Genomic DNA, 15,415 nt, shown 5'->3' with positions numbered 1-15,415 from the left:
GGGAGCCCACACCCTGTATGCCCGCCTCACTTCCTCCTGGTCTCCTGCTCACCTGTCTTGCTCCTCTTCCCTCCGCTGCCTCTCCCTGGGGTCCTGTCCTCAGCATGTCCCCCCCCAACCCAGGGAACTTCTCCCAGCCCCCAGGCTCAGCCCTGCCACCCCCAGCCACCTTGCAGGGACCCCACCGACTGCTGTGACCTTCCTCCCCACCCCGGCTGTCTCCTACCACCTCACCACCCCCAGCAGCCTGGTCTCCGGTCACAGGCCTGCACCACTGTGCCCCTCACCTGGTGCCTGTGATAGAGAACACTGTCTCCTTTGTCACCCTAAGTGGCCGTATCCCTCACTGTCCACAAAACACACATTCATTTAATTACATGGTAAAGAGAACTTGCTCAAACTGCTGTCCACGTTTATGTGAAGAATGGTAGAAAACTGTAAAATTTCTGTTTCTAACAACCACTTAAGTTTCCAAAATATTTTCAGTTACAAAAGCAAAGCATAATAGTAATTATATTGGCCTTCTTACAGCTGATCTAAACCAGCCCAGTAGGTGATCGGTAGCAGACTAAGAGGACAGTAGCTGTTTCTGTCACAACCCTTTCCAGGGTTTAATTCCTCTGGCTTTATAATCAGTGCCTGAACCGTGCTCTGCTGTGTTCCTGCCGTGGAGAATGCCCACGCCAGAGGCCCACCTGGGCGCCCAGGAAATTGACAGTGTGGTTGGGAACACAGGCGTGAACCTCGGAATGACTGTAATAATTCAAGTCACTTTATTATCAAGTGTCAGATTAACTCTGCTGCCCCTGGCAGGCTAGAAAGCAGGAGAGGAGAAGGCCCAGGCTCTGCCACCTGGATCCTGCTCTTCCCTTTATCTCAGAGGACGCTAAATGCTAAAACGATGGCTTCCGGGAAATCAACACTTCGCAGGCAACGAGACCTCCCCAGCTTACAAAGACTGTAACGCTGCTGCTGACAGGCAGAGACAATCCCTCCAAAAAAAGACAGAAGGAAATGAACAAACAAGCCGTGGCAGGAACACTCTTTAAAATTATGAAGTTAGGGGAAATATTGGTGTGGGGTGGAGAAGGGGAGTATTGGACCCTACAGCTCCATGAAAGCCCTGACAACAAATTAAAGGTGTCAGCGCCAGCTGCCATGGAGGCTTGCCTCTGTTTTAAAATGCTTTCAACTCATCACAGTTGCAGAAACCGGGGTCACAAGATGCAGAATGGCCTCGAGGTCTCCTCGTCTAAGAACCATTGGTTTTCTTGGCAGGATATCCGAGCCTTTCCCTCTCTCTCCCTTTTGCAGGATCCGCAGCGGTGCATGAAAAGGCCCCTTTGGTGAAATCGCTGCTGTTGGTTGGGCCGTCTGGGGTAGGGAAGAAAATGCTGGTCCACGCCATCTGTACCGAGACAGGGGCCAACCTCTTCGACTTGTCCTCACATAACATCGCGGGGAAATACCCTGGCAAAAGTGGCCTCCAAATGATGGTGCACGTGGTCTTCAAGGTATTTGTTACACTTCTTGGTTTCCAGTTCTCCTTCTTGCAAATTACATTTTCAACTCCTGCAGATAATTTTCGTAGGCCAATGAGTGCATCTCTCTGAAGCTCCCATTGTGTCTTCCTGTGAATCACTTCATTTCTGCCTCAGGCTGAACGCACAGCAGCTAGAAACAGCTTCTTTCTTTGCATGGACACCCCACTGTCCTATCCAGGTCACCCTTCTGCCACAAGAATCCTCCCTGAAATGCTTGCACATCTTATTGAAAATTAAATCCACAATTTCTGCTTTCAGTCCCCCCTCCCACTTTAGTAATTGGCCTCAGGTACAGTTATTTGAATTTGGGGTATTCTTTCTTGCACAGCGTGCATGGCCAAGCTGTGGCCCCTCTGGGCTCTTGTCTCCTTCCCACACAGGTGTGATGGAGGAGCCCACAGGAAGCCATGCCAGCCATAGTAAGGTAAATACCCAGAGATCAGAGGGTCAGAGACAGGACGTCCTCAAAGATCAAACCCACTCCCAGCACTGTGATCTTAGCCAAGCTCTTTTTTTTTTTCTTTTTTGGCCGGGTCTGGGTTTGAACCTGCCACCTCCGGCATATGGGACTGGCACCCTACTCACTGAGCCACAGGTGCCGCCCTTTAGCCAAGCTCTTAACTTCCCTGGGTCTCCATTTTACCAGCACCAAGATGAATGAGTTTTAAAGAATTTTGATTCAGAATATTTTGTATTTAAGACTTTAACTTTTCTTTGGTTGAAGACCTTAAGGTTATGCTTATGATAGTTAATTCACTTTGCTTGCTAGATGCCAGCCTTTGCTCTATCAAAACCTGCATGGTTGCAAACCCTGTCCTAATACTTGAAGCTACACGTTGGCTCTAAGGGGCTCTAAAGCATGGGAGGTGGTTATAAATGAAATGGTTTATAAGAATGAGCCACTGAGAAGGACGGTTCCTTTTCAGTATTATGCAGTTATACCGAAAATGAGGAGGTGACAGCAAGGGTATTTCTCTCCTTAGCCCCGTGGTCCCTCCCTCTGCAGCAACTCAGGACACTGAGTTTCTCCCTTGCTTGTAATGAAAGGATATGCAGAGGGGCCCATGGCGTACACAAATGTGAGACCATGGTTTCATGCATTTTCATCATTGTTTCACTTTTTGGAGATGTCTGTTCAAGTCATTTACCTACACTTGGTCCTTGAACAATGTAGGGGTTAGAGCACTAATGCCCCCCACCAAGCAGTCAAAATTTGAGTATAATTTTCAACTCCCCACCAAACTTAACTACTACTAGCCTACTATTGGCAGAAGTCTTACCAATCACATAAGTCAATTAACGCATTCTGTATGCCATATGTATTACATACCATATTCTTATAATAAAGTAAACTAGAGAAAAGAAAATGTTATGAAAATCATAAGGAAGAAAAATATATTTACTGCACGTATTCATTAAGTGGAAGTGGATCAGCACAGAGGCCTTCACCCCCCTCTCCACGGTGAGGGTTGGCCTTGCCAGCCCGGGGGTGGGCCACTCCAGCCTTATTGTTCAGAGCTCACCTGTACTTTTTATTGGATTATCTGGTCTTGTTGGTTCATTTCACTGTTTAGGTTAATCAGTATCTTTCAGTATTTTAAAATGTCTAGAATTTTGAAGAGCTGGGAGGGAGATGAGAGAGGCAGGCAGAGAACCAGAGAGGCCGTCACGCTTTGCAGAGCACCTCGCGTGGACTAGGCGTGTTGTTCTGTTGTTGTGCTGCGCGTTTAATCCTCACAACAACCCAGTGAAGAATTCCTCCTCGTCCCCATCTTACAGATAAGGACACTGGGGCTCCAAGAGGTTTAGTAACTTGCCCAGGGCCGTGGAGATCAGGTGGCTGAACTGGGATTCTAATCTAAGCCTGTCTCACTTTATTTCTCCTATAATATTTTTATTAAGGTAAAACTTACATACAGTGAGATGCATGTATTGTAAAGTGTACATTTTCCTGAGCTTTGAAAAATGCATACAACTATGTAACCGCCATTTTCGTGTGCTTTTTTGGTCCTCGGATAACTTCTTTTCTGAAATGTCTGTTCAAGCGGTTTGCCTACTTGTCACTGGGTGATGAGTCTTGTGCTCGTGAGAGTTCTTCATCTATTCTAGACATGCAGAGCAAATGTTTCTCTCATTCTATAACTTGGCTTTTCATTTTCTTACTGATTTTTTCTTTTTTAATTGCACTATCAATTACCGAAAGGTGGTGTTGAAACCTCCAACTATGTGGATTTCTGTATCTCGTCCTTTCCTGCTGTCCAGCGTTGTCCCGTGTATGTTGAATGCTGTTTGGAGATGCATACACATTTGGGATCATTACATCTTTCTTCCAGATTGATTATTTCATCATTATGAGATATCCTTTATTTTTAACATATCCACGTCTTTATAGTTAGAATGCATTTCTTGTGGATAGTGAATCGTTGGGTTTTGCTTTCTCAATCAATCTGACAATGAATGGTGTTTAATTGGAACTTTTGTGCTCCGTTTATATGAAATTCAGTCATTTACGTGATTGAGTTAGGACTACCCAGCGATTTTACTCTTTGTTCTCCATGTTTCCCATTTCTTCTCTTTTTTTATTCTATTTCCTTTCTCCTGCCTTCTTTTGGTTTTAGAAATGCCTCTTTTTAAAAAATGTTTAGCTGTCATCCTACGTATTACAATAGTCATTCTTAATTTATCACAGCCTGGGTAAAGTTAATATACCATTGAGCATAAGAGAACCTTGCAATAATGCAATCCGTTTATTAGCCTCTGTCCTTCATGTTTTTATTATCATATATTTTACATCTAGAAATATTATAAACACTACAATACAATGTTATTTTTGCACTTAATGGTCATTTGTCTTTTAAAATAATAAAAGAGAAAGAAATGTAGTCTTCTAGACACATCCATGTATTTACCATTTTCAGTACTTGTGTTTCTGTTAACTCAAGATTCCACCCGCCGTCACTTCTCTTTCAGTCCAGAACTTCCTTCAGCATTTCTTTTAGTGCAGGGCTGCTGGCAACATACATGTATTTTCTTAGCCTTCATTTCATTGATTTCAAAGTATCTTTACATTATCTCCACTTTTGAAGGATATTTTTGCTGGATAGAGAATTATGAATTGGCCTTTTTTCAACTCTTTAAAGACATTATTCCCCAAGCTCTGAGCACTAAGTTCTTTAGCTGCAAAGTGAAATATACCAGTCTTCTTACCCCAAAGAACACCTGCATTTTTTCATTGTAAGCATTAAGTTTTGTGGACACTTGGCATCTTCAAATAACAGAAGTTCATAAATATAAAAATATTAGTATTTTATAAGCATTTTGTCCCAGACTTTCTGTACATCACTATGTATTATAAACTCACTCAATCCTCACAACAACCCCATATGGTAGGAACTCTCATTATATCCACTTTACTGATTAAAACACTGAGGCACAAAGCATGTCAGTAATTTTCCTTTGTTATAATATGGGCTAGCTTCAAACCCCCCCCCCCAACTTTGATAACTGCATCATACAGCTTCTGGCTGAAGCAGGGCTGAGTTAAGTACCTCGCTTCCTACTCACCAAACGGGTTAGCAGCTCCCAGTTTGAATCTAGGGCAGAGACAATGAGATGATCCTTAGGTTCTCGCTCTAGGAATTTATTTGTTCCTGCTGCTGATAGGTTTTGTCTTGAGATCAGATAAACAATCTTTGCATTTATTAGAATTATCACAGACTGACATTACCTGGACCACAAAATGCTGGGTGTCAAATTATTCAAACGTGGAGCAGCACATTTATCCCCTTCAGCCGCTCGGTGGCAGAGTGCCTGACACACACCTCATTAAGCTTCACCTTTATCTTATATATAACTGATTAATGAAAGACCCAGAGGTCTCGGCAGTGGGAGTCATTCAATTAAAAACTCGTGTGCACCGAGGCCACTGTGTCCTGGTATGACTGACAGAGCAGCCATCTGCATTGCGAAGAGGTATTTGCTTTTAATTAACCAAAGGCAAGTAGGATCTTATGCTGGTGCTGGTAAGTCAAGAGCAGGAAGCCGGACTGTGTTGCCAGGTTAAGTGAGATGTAGGATGCCAGCCAGTGCAGCAAAATGTGATCCGGGTCATGGCATTTGCTGGAGAAGATGAAATAACAGAAGGTCCTGATTGCTCATCAAGTTTCCTTTAAAGAATTCCTATTTCTGAATTAATCTCTAGCAAGGAAATAGTGCAGTTGTTGAGAAAATGCTCGCAATTTCACGTCTGGCTGGTGGCATTTGCTTCTCCCACGGCACCTTAAAAACACAGCAGGAAAATGAGTCTCTGATTTGCTTCACAACCATAAAGTCAAATCCACTTTGTGAACACTAATTTTGGAGGATTCCTGAATTTTTACTCACAGTAACAGTAATGGAGTAACAAGTGAGGGGGAAGGGAAGTGTTTCCTTTAAGAAATACGTTTATTGTTCAGGTAAACAACTGTTACTTCAAATTCTCTGCACCACAAAAGCTATAAGTAGAAAAGAATAGACATCTCTTGACAATGTTAGAAATGTGTTTGTCTACCAGTAAGAAATATTGGACAAATGGTAAATATGTATTAATAACAAACATTCCACGGGCAAAAGAAGTCATAAGTTAGGACCACTGCCTCACACCTCACTCCAGCGACCAGCTTCCTTGAGCTTTTATAACAAATCAGGAGACAGAGGAGCAGGAAAGGCTTGGTGGGCCTCTAACCGGGAGAGAGGCACGCGCTAAGAAATGTTACACGTTCTTTTCCTCTTAATTGTACCAAAATGCTGATGAGGTAGGAATTTGTGTTTTCATTTTACAGATAGGAAAACTGAGACTCAGAGTGCTGAATCTGACCAAAAACACTAAAGAACCAGAGGGCTGAAATCTGAGTTTAAGTCTGGGTCTGGCTGCAGAGCCATCACACTGCCCTCCAGCTGGCCTCTGGGGGAGTGCGGGCTCCTTGCACCCGCCCTGTGGGAAGTGGTGCCTTCACAGTGACTTGGGGACACTGCAGTGTGAGCAAGTGTAGCATCTGGATGCTACTAAGTCCTTGGTGTGCATCCTGAACCCCCTTCTGAGCACCTCTCTTCCCAGGAAGAATGGCCCTAACCCTGGTTACGAAGGCAGGGGAGGCTGGGGCAGCTCTCAGGAAAGGAAACTGGAGCAGAGAAGGGGTGCTTCACCTGTGCCCTGGGTCTCAGCAGAGCTGTCCTCTTCCCTCTGTGTGGTGGTCTGGCCATGGAGGACAAGACCAAGGTGAGGGCGCAGGGGTGCAGGGCTGAGGCTGTGCTACAATTAACCAAGACATACACTGACCCGGCGCTTTCCCCCAAGTCCACAGTCCATCAAAGCGTGGGGGTGGGGGTGCAGACCTCTGCCTCTGCTTCTGGAACATCTGGAACATTAGGGAGGATGACATCTAAGCAGAGAGCTCCTGTGAGGAGCTGGGAGGGGCAGGAGCCTCAACCATGCCGCATGGGACAATCTTCTCAAACCCACGTAGGGAAAGGCCCTCTGACTGAGGGGGACCACGTAGCCTGTCCAGGCTGTTGTTGGAAGGGGACTCCCAGGAGAAAGGAACAAGGGGACCAGGATGGTCTATGACCCAGGGCAGATGCTTCTGTTTATCTGCCTGTTGAAGGTGAGAGGGACCTGTCAGACTGGGATGCCCCCCGGGGAGTGAAAGAGGTATCTGGTAAGTGAAAACTTTCTGGGCTTCCTGCCAGTCACCTCAAACACAGAGCAGCTATGGGGTGGGGACAGCCTGGGACCACTGGCATTAAACAATTTTACTGCTACTAACATTAAAGAATTTCTTAACCAACCTGGAAATGCTCGAAGGGCATGGTGGGCTCCCTGTAAACAGGTATGAATGAATGAATGGCTAGGTGGTCCTTTTCAGGTTGGTAAACTGAGGCACAGCAGTAGCTGGTTGTTCCTCAAAGTTCTCTCTGCAAGAAAACAGAGCCCTCTGAGAGAGAACTTCCAGATCTTCCAGGGGTCATTTGGTCATATTAGTCCCTCAAGTGCCAAAACTGAACAGGTTTTATCTGTTGAGCTGTTACATCCTGAGAATCTCACTCTGTTGGTGAATGTTTGACCGTGTTTCTCCAGAGAATACAACACAGCAAATCCACAAGATGCATGTGGATAGAGAAGTCTTTAATTGTTTGCTAAAACGTCCCGGAATTTTAAAAAGCACGTATGAATGAAAATTTCTTTGTTCCAGAGTGGACAAGCAGCTAAAACCCTGTGGTGGTATTTGATGGGACTGAAGAGCCCTCTACTGGCCACGGAAGCAAACAATCCGTAGAACTTTCGAAAACTTCAATTATGAATTAATTACGTTTAATTACCCATGACCTCAAACTATCTGTGGGTAATTTAAATGAAGCCCCTTCTTAGCTAGATGAAAATTAAAAAAGCAGAGGGTACCATTTTTCATCAGCAAATCAGCAAAGGGTTCTTGGTCGTTAATCATTGTGGAAGGGCAGCGTGTAGGAAACCAGAGCCCTGACCTTGCTGGAGAGAGTGAGAGGGAGCCCCAGATGCGACCGCAGGAGGCCAACACAGGGAGCCTAGGCCCTTCCACCTGGAAGCTTCTCTCTGGAGGTCCCTCTAAGGCGGTGGTTCTCAACCTTCCTAATTGTCGCGCTGTTACAAATGGAACAAAGGGGTCGCCACCCACAGGTTGAGAACCACTGCGAGGGAATTGTGAGCCACGAGCCCAAAATGTCCATCTAAGTACTCTTTGGTATAGTAAAAAGACAGAAACCGCCTGAATGCTTACAAGCAGGGAGTAGAACCATGAATTGTGGTGCTTTATGTTAAAATTATGTTCAAAACATTAATTTCTTGTACAGTGAACAAATTCTTTAATGCTGTAAGGCGACATTGCAGGGCAATCCCAGGTGTGTCACTGTGGCTGCCCAGCAGGTCTGTGAAGACAGGAAATGTTTGATGATTGAGTCTAGATCAGTGGTTCTCAACCTTCCTAATGCCGCAACGACCCTTTAATACAGTTCCTCATGTTGTGGCGACCCCCAACCATAAAATTATTTTCGTTGCTACTTCATAACTGTAATTTTGCTACTGTTATGAATCGTAATGTAAATATCTGATATGCAGGATGGTCTTAGGTGACCCTTGTGAAAGAGTCGTTCCACCCCCAGAGGGGTCAAGACCCACAGGTTGAGAACCGCTGGTCTAGATGGAGGGAGAAAAAATGCTGTTTATGCCATCTGCATATTATGACATCTTTACTAAAGAAAGCTGCTTTTCCGATAAATGTAAGACCAGCTCTGATTCCCAGCAGCCGTCCTGCCTGACCCATCCCCAGACCCATCTTTTCTCACTCTGCGCTGCAGCCACCCACCCCCTCGCCTCCCATCTCAGGCCTCCTGCAGATGCCTCTGCTCCCCGCCTTGAGTGCACCTGCCACTCAGAGGCCTCAGGGGCACCCCTCCCCCAGGCTCACTGGCTGCCCGTCTTTCTGGAAGCACTCTTCCCATCACCAGGTTCTGTCCCCTACACCCCTGCCAAGGCCACCAGTGACCTCCGCATTACCAACCTGTGTGGCCAGCACTGGCCACTGCTGGCCTCTCCCTTCCTGCCCCTCCATCCCCCCCGGCTTTGAGCACAGCACTCTCCTCTATGCCTCTCTTCTCTCCACCACTCCTCCTCCTTGGCAGCCAGGACCCTCTTTCTCCCTCATCCCCTCCCATGTGTGGTCCCCAGGCTCTCTCTGAAGCCCTCTGTGGCTGCGTCCCAGAACCCCTGTACTCCAGAACTCCTTCCTTCCGGCCTGTGCACTGCTGTTAGTTTGTTGTGGCCCAGGAGCCCCTGCCCCTCCTGCCTCTCCTCCCCGGGCAGGCAGCCCCTCTGCCTGCCCAACTGTCCCCAGGCTCAAGTGGCTGACACTGTCCTCCCTGTTACCATCTTCCCATTCCCCATCCTCCAGGAACCCAGCATGAGGCCCCTTCCCTCACCCCATATCCCCACCCAGTCCCCTGGGGCCACCACATCACGCTCCACAGCTCACTAGAGGATTTTCCTTTAACACAGGAGGGTTGAAATCCTTGATTGGAGTCCTTGCCAGGCTCTCTGCAGCTTCTAGGGTGAAAGCAAACTCTGTGGCATAGCCATAGTCCTTCCAGCCCATGCCCCCCATTTTACACCCGTGCCCAGCATGGTGCTCCCCACTCCAAGCCGTGACTTTCTGGAGACCTTGAAAGATGTATTGCCTTAAGCTCTGTCTGCAGTTCCGTTCCTGCTGATGCCGCTGCCCACTCTCCCTCTTTCTGCCATTGGTGGTCCCTAAAGATACCCCATTTCCCTGGGCCACCCTCACAGCCAAGGCTCTGCCCTCCCCTACCACCTGTGGGCTCCTTGAGGTCAGGGGCCCTCCCCCACCCACTGTTGGTCTTTATGGCCTGGCACCTAGAACAGTACCTGGCTCATCAAACTCCCAAAAAAAAATGTTTTATGAAGGAAGAAACGACAGAGCAGCCTTTTTTGTACATTGTGAGCCAAAAGTAGTAGAACCAGTCTCTTTCCCCAGGACAGTTCACCCTGCTGCTTAAAAACAGCTAACTTAGCCTCTCCCATCCCTTCCATCTCTCCTGGAGGAAGATATTTCCCACCCAGGGCTGTCCCAGTTCCCAGGCCCCTCTTCCTCTGCCCAGAACTCAGTGTAGCCACCAAGGGTCCCTAGACCAGCTCACCACTCAGCTTCCCCGGAAAGGTCAGGAAAACCAGAGGGTCACACCCTGGAGGACAAGACAGTGATGGCTGCGGCATTCATCATGCTGTGGTGAAAGGTGATAGTGGAGGATACAGGCCCCAGGCAGAGAGAAGCTGTGGAACAGGCATCCTGTCCCCATGGCAGCATGGCAGCCTGTCCCCCGTTGGTGCTCAGGCTGGAGGTGTCAGGCAGCTCCAGGTCCCACTGTGGGCTCCAGCACATCTCCCCCGCTGTCGAGCACGTTACCCACCCCTCCCAGTCCCTGCCGCAGCAACCTCATCTGTACGAGGGGAGACACGGAGGGACACACTTGGCAGCCAGGGAGGGTGGACGTGGTGTTGTGGATGTCAGAGCACTTTGCAGACCTTCACTGGTGGTGGTGTTATTGTCAAAGAACACTCTTGGGAAATGTCTTCTGTTTTGTTTTTTTGTTTGTTTGTTTGTTTTATTAAATCATAGCTGTGTACATTGATATGATCATGGGGCATCATTCACTAGCTTCACAGACCGTTTACCAAGTTTTACATATACCCTTGTAAGATGCACCCTGGTGTAATCCCACCAATCCCCTTCCCTCTACCCACCTCCCCCCTTCCTCCCCTCCTTTTCCCCCTTCCCCCTATTCTTAGGTTGTAACTGGGTTATAGCTTTCATGTGAAAACCCTAAATTAGTCTCATAGTAGGGCTGAGTACATTGGGTACTTTCTCTTCCATTCTTGAGATACTTTACTAAGAAGAATATGTTCCAGCTCCATCCATGTAAACATGAAAGAGGTAAAGTCTCCATCTTTCTTTAAGGCTGCATAATATTCCATGGTGTACATATACCACAATTTAGTAATCCATTCGTGGATCGATGGGCACCTGGGCTTCTTCCATGACTTAGCAATTATGAATTGGGCTGCAATAAACATTCTGGTACAAATATCTTTGTTATGATGTGATTTTTGGTCTTCTGGGTATATGCCCAGTAGAGGAATTACAGGATTGAATGGCAGATCTATTTTTAGATCTCTAAGTGTTCTCCATATCTCTTTCCAAAAGGAATGTATTAATTTGCATTCCCACCAGCAGTGTAGAAGTGTTCCCTTAAGACATGAAACTATAAAAATACTAGAGGAGAGTGCAGGGAAAACCCTTGAAGAGATTTGGATGGGTGAGTATTTTATGAGGAGGACCCCCCGGGCAATTGAAGCAGCTTCAAAAATACACTACTGGGAGTTGATCAAACTAAAAAGCTTCTGCACAGCCAAGAACACAGTAAGTAAAGCAAGCAAACAGCCCTCAGAATGGGAGAAGATATCTGCAGGTTATGTCTCCGACAAAGGTTTAATAACCAGAATCCACAGAGAATTCAACGCATTAGCAAGAATAGAACAAGGGATCCCATCGCAGGCTGGGCAAGGGATTTGAAGAGAAACTTCTCTGAAGAAGACAGGCGCAAGGCCTTCAGACATATGAAAAAATGCTCATCATCTTTAATCATCAGAGAAATGCAAATCAAAACTACTTTGAGACACCATCTAACTCCAGTGAGACTAGCCCATATCACAAAATCCCAAGACCAGAGATGTTGGTGCAGATGTGGAGAAAATGTCTTCTATTTTGTTTGGTAACAATTGAGCCCGTCCAAGCCACGGCCCCCAGAGTCCTCCACACAGCCCCGTGAGGCAGGTGAACGTCCTGGGAAAGGAATTCCTTCACAGGCGTGTGTTCAAACACGGGAAGTGTGGAATTCCCCCCTGAGCGCTCACTTCCACATTCTCCAGGGCCGGATGGCTGCCTCTCGGGACAGCTCTGCATCAGGGCTGGAAACAAGACTGCCGGCCTCAAAGTCATCGCGGGTTAAGACTCCTGTGCACGCGCCGAGTCGGTCTGTGTAGCTTTCTCGGTTAAAAGCAAAGAGGGCAAAGGAATGTTGAAATACTTGACACTCACTTCTGCTACACCCATTCAAAGACACCAGACTGAGAAAATAGAGGTGCCCGATGGAAAATACGGAAAACCCATCCCCTGCCAAACGGACAGAGAGGGTGATCACCACAGCGGCAAACACAGTCTGGCTGAGACGGGACAACCGTTCATGTGAACTTCGGTTTTCCATTAGTTTCAGTTCTAAAACTAATGTTTCAGAGGCAATGAAAGGGGTAAGATACAAATTATCTTTTTTCTAAGCTGAAAACATTTTATGTACAGCATCTTGTGTTCATCTTGTGTTGGGGGCTGGAAGTAGGGAAACTTTTTTTTTTTTTTTTGTAGAGACAGAGTCTCACTTTATGGCCCTTGGTAGAGTGCCGTGGCCTCACACAGCTCACAGCAACCTCCAACTCCTGGGCTTAAGCGATTCTCTTGCCTCAGCCTCCCGAGTAGCTGGGACTACAGGCGCCCGCCACAGCACCCGGCTATTTTTTTGTTGCAGTTTGGCCCAGGCTGGGTTTGAACCCGCCACCCTCGGCATATGGGGCCGGCGCCCTACTCAGTGAGCCACAGGCACCGCCAAAGTAGGGAAACTTTTGACTTAACTCAAAGTCACTTTTAGTGCAGGGTGATTCCTGGGGGTTCCCCTCATTCCCTTAGCTCCCTTCAGCACCGGGGCTGACACAAGGGAGCTGAGAGAGTGGAAGACTCGGGGCCGGAAGGGATTAGGTGGTACAGAGAACAGACTTTGGGCTGGTCGGATGTGGGGGTGCAATGAGGGTGGATCCAATCTCTGGCTTGTGTGGGGGTCAAGTGGGAGACTTGCAGGATGAGGGATGGTGAGAAAGGGCAGTTTAGCCTTGGCCACGTAGGGTTCTGAGGCTTCCGGACAGGCACCACCTAACAATGGGAAATGAGAAGATGCGGCCTGGAGCGCCATGTGCAGATGGGGGCGTCACCAGCAAAGAGGGCAAGATCAGCCCTGGAGAACCCAGACAGCATCCTGAGAGACTCCCCTCCAGGCCAAGATGTGGGTGTGGGTATCTAAGCCGGCACACAGCAGAATTCTCTGCCTCCAGGCAGAGCTCCAACCTTGGCTGTGCTTCAGCATCACCTGGGAGCTCCAAACCCTGCTGAGGCCTCAGCGGCTTACTGCAGTCTTTGGGACCCCAGGCCTGCATCCCAGCCCTCGATGGAACCTCCAGAGCTGGGACCCTGACCTCGACACTGTAGTTATCAGAGCTCCTAATGAGAACCACTGCACCGTCTTTGTCTGGGAAGACCAACGCCCCCATATCCCTCACTGACTGCCGTCCCACACATGGCATCTCTTGTCTCCAAATTCCGGACAGGTGTCAGCACCAGGACAACCCGGTCTGCTGCCATCTGACTGGGCTGCAATTTGTCATGGTTTTGCAGTTGCAGTGACCTTGCTGGGGCAAAACCCGCCCGCCCTTCTTCTTGTCCTGGCCACCCTAGCAGAGGCCTCAGGGCCAGCCTGGTCAGTACAACCAGCTCCATGAACAAAACGGAGCTCCATCTCCCAAGGCCCCCGAGCAGGCCCTGTGTGTCCTCTGGAATTTCTCCAGTGCCTGGACTTCCTGCTGAACAGTGACAGAACTCGAGACCCTTCCACATGTGGTTTACACCCAGGCTTTGTAGAATCATAGAAGGTGAATCTGGAGAACCACTTAGTTATCAAATAAAATCCTCAAAGATGAGGAGGGAAGGCAAGGAGTGGGAGACCCCCGCCCTGCAGAAGCTCAGGGGCCTCCTCAGAGGAAGCTCGGGGGCCGTGGCCTGGCTGGGTGCTCGTCTGTCGGCAGCTCGTGGTATCTGCAGCTGTTGTCATTAATAATCTATGTGTCGATGTGCAATTTCGTGCCCTCTGCTAGGCCAGTGAGGACACGACAGGGGCAGGGCCCTCCTGCCTGAGCAGGGACAGCTGGGAAATGCATCCCCACCAGAGGGGCAGAACCAGGATGTGTCTTTTCTACAAATTCCAAGGCTCATGCTCTACAAATTCCATGGCCAAATGGAATTGGCTCGTGCTGTACAAATTCCATGCCCGTGTGTAGGGCAGGGCCAAGCACAGCAGCAATTGTTTGAATCAGTTACTAACACAGTCCGATCGAGTTTGTGTTGTTGCCTCTAGTGATTGAAATCCAGGAGAGACTCAGTATCCTGATTCTGACGCCAAAAAATAAACTTCCAACGACAAGGCCAACATAAGGCACCCCAAATGCAGGCCACCCAGAAACTCAGCAGACCAGCGGCGGAAGGTCTGGTGCGCAGTCTGATGTAGGAGAGGTGATGCCCCAAGAAGAGGCCATGGCTGCTGGGTCTTGACCCTCGGGCCTGGGACCTCACCTCTCGAGCACAAGCGCAGGAATCACCCTCCTGGCTGTGAGGAAGGCAGACACAGAACCCATGGGTGTGGCACAGACTCCATAGCATCAGCCTGACCTTGAGTCTGCTTCTGCCACTTTGCAACTATGTGATCCAGGCCATCACTTAATGCCTTCAAGCCTCACTTTCCCCATCTGTAAACTGGTGATAATAATGGTCTCCACATCATAGGGCTGAGATGAGGGTACCCCCATTATCACACTCAGGCTTTGGAGAGGAGGTGGTGCTGGGTGCGTCCAGCTTTGCTACGTGTGATGCTGGGTACCACGCCTGCAGCACTGCTTGGCACACGTCTGCCCGCCCACTAACTGCTACTGTCACTCCACGTGCCTGGGGTTAAAATTTGGGATTTGGGATTCTTAAACTCTGTGGCTCTGTGTCTAAAAAGTAACACCTTCCAAACAATGCTCAGCTGGTGCTGTTTCCTCTCTGAACGTGCTTGTGTGGGGACTGTGCGTGCAGCCAGCCCAGGTGTTGGTCCAGCAGAAGGATCCAGTTCAATCAGTGTCCACTTCTGTCTTTGAAGGTGTGTCATCTGCTTTATAGCCCCAACTTGCCACTTCACACATAACAATGGGGAAACAGACGCAGCCACAGTGTTCCTGGTGGTGCGGCCACCTTCACTGAATGGCTGTCTTGGTTCAAAATCATAACTGCTGCCATAATGATGTTTTAAGAAATATAAAAATAGGAGTACATAACACTGCATTGGCTGTGGCTTTTATCTGTCACAATTTCCCACAAAGCACAGATTGTTGCAAAAATACCTGAACTTTGCTATCATGGAGGTGCTTTGAAGAG

At 48.1% G+C, this 15,415-nt stretch overlaps 1 protein-coding gene across 1 annotated transcript in view; it reads left to right on the top strand.

Moving 5' to 3' along the window:
* The window catches only part of IQCA1 (IQ motif containing with AAA domain 1), a 164,955-nt gene that overhangs the window by 133,614 nt on the left and 15,926 nt on the right, over window positions 1–15,415 (top strand). The window contains exon 16 of the mRNA XM_053596990.1: window positions 1,315–1,514. Coding sequence (XP_053452965.1) covers window positions 1,315–1,514 — 200 coding nt within the window. The remainder of the gene's footprint in view (window positions 1–1,314; window positions 1,515–15,415) is intronic.

The sequence above is a fragment of the Nycticebus coucang genome, chromosome 7 (assembly GCF_027406575.1).
Source record: "Nycticebus coucang isolate mNycCou1 chromosome 7, mNycCou1.pri, whole genome shotgun sequence".
Taxonomy (NCBI): Eukaryota; Metazoa; Chordata; class Mammalia; order Primates; family Lorisidae; genus Nycticebus; species Nycticebus coucang.
This window is presented reverse-complemented; position numbering and strand designations above follow the sequence as displayed.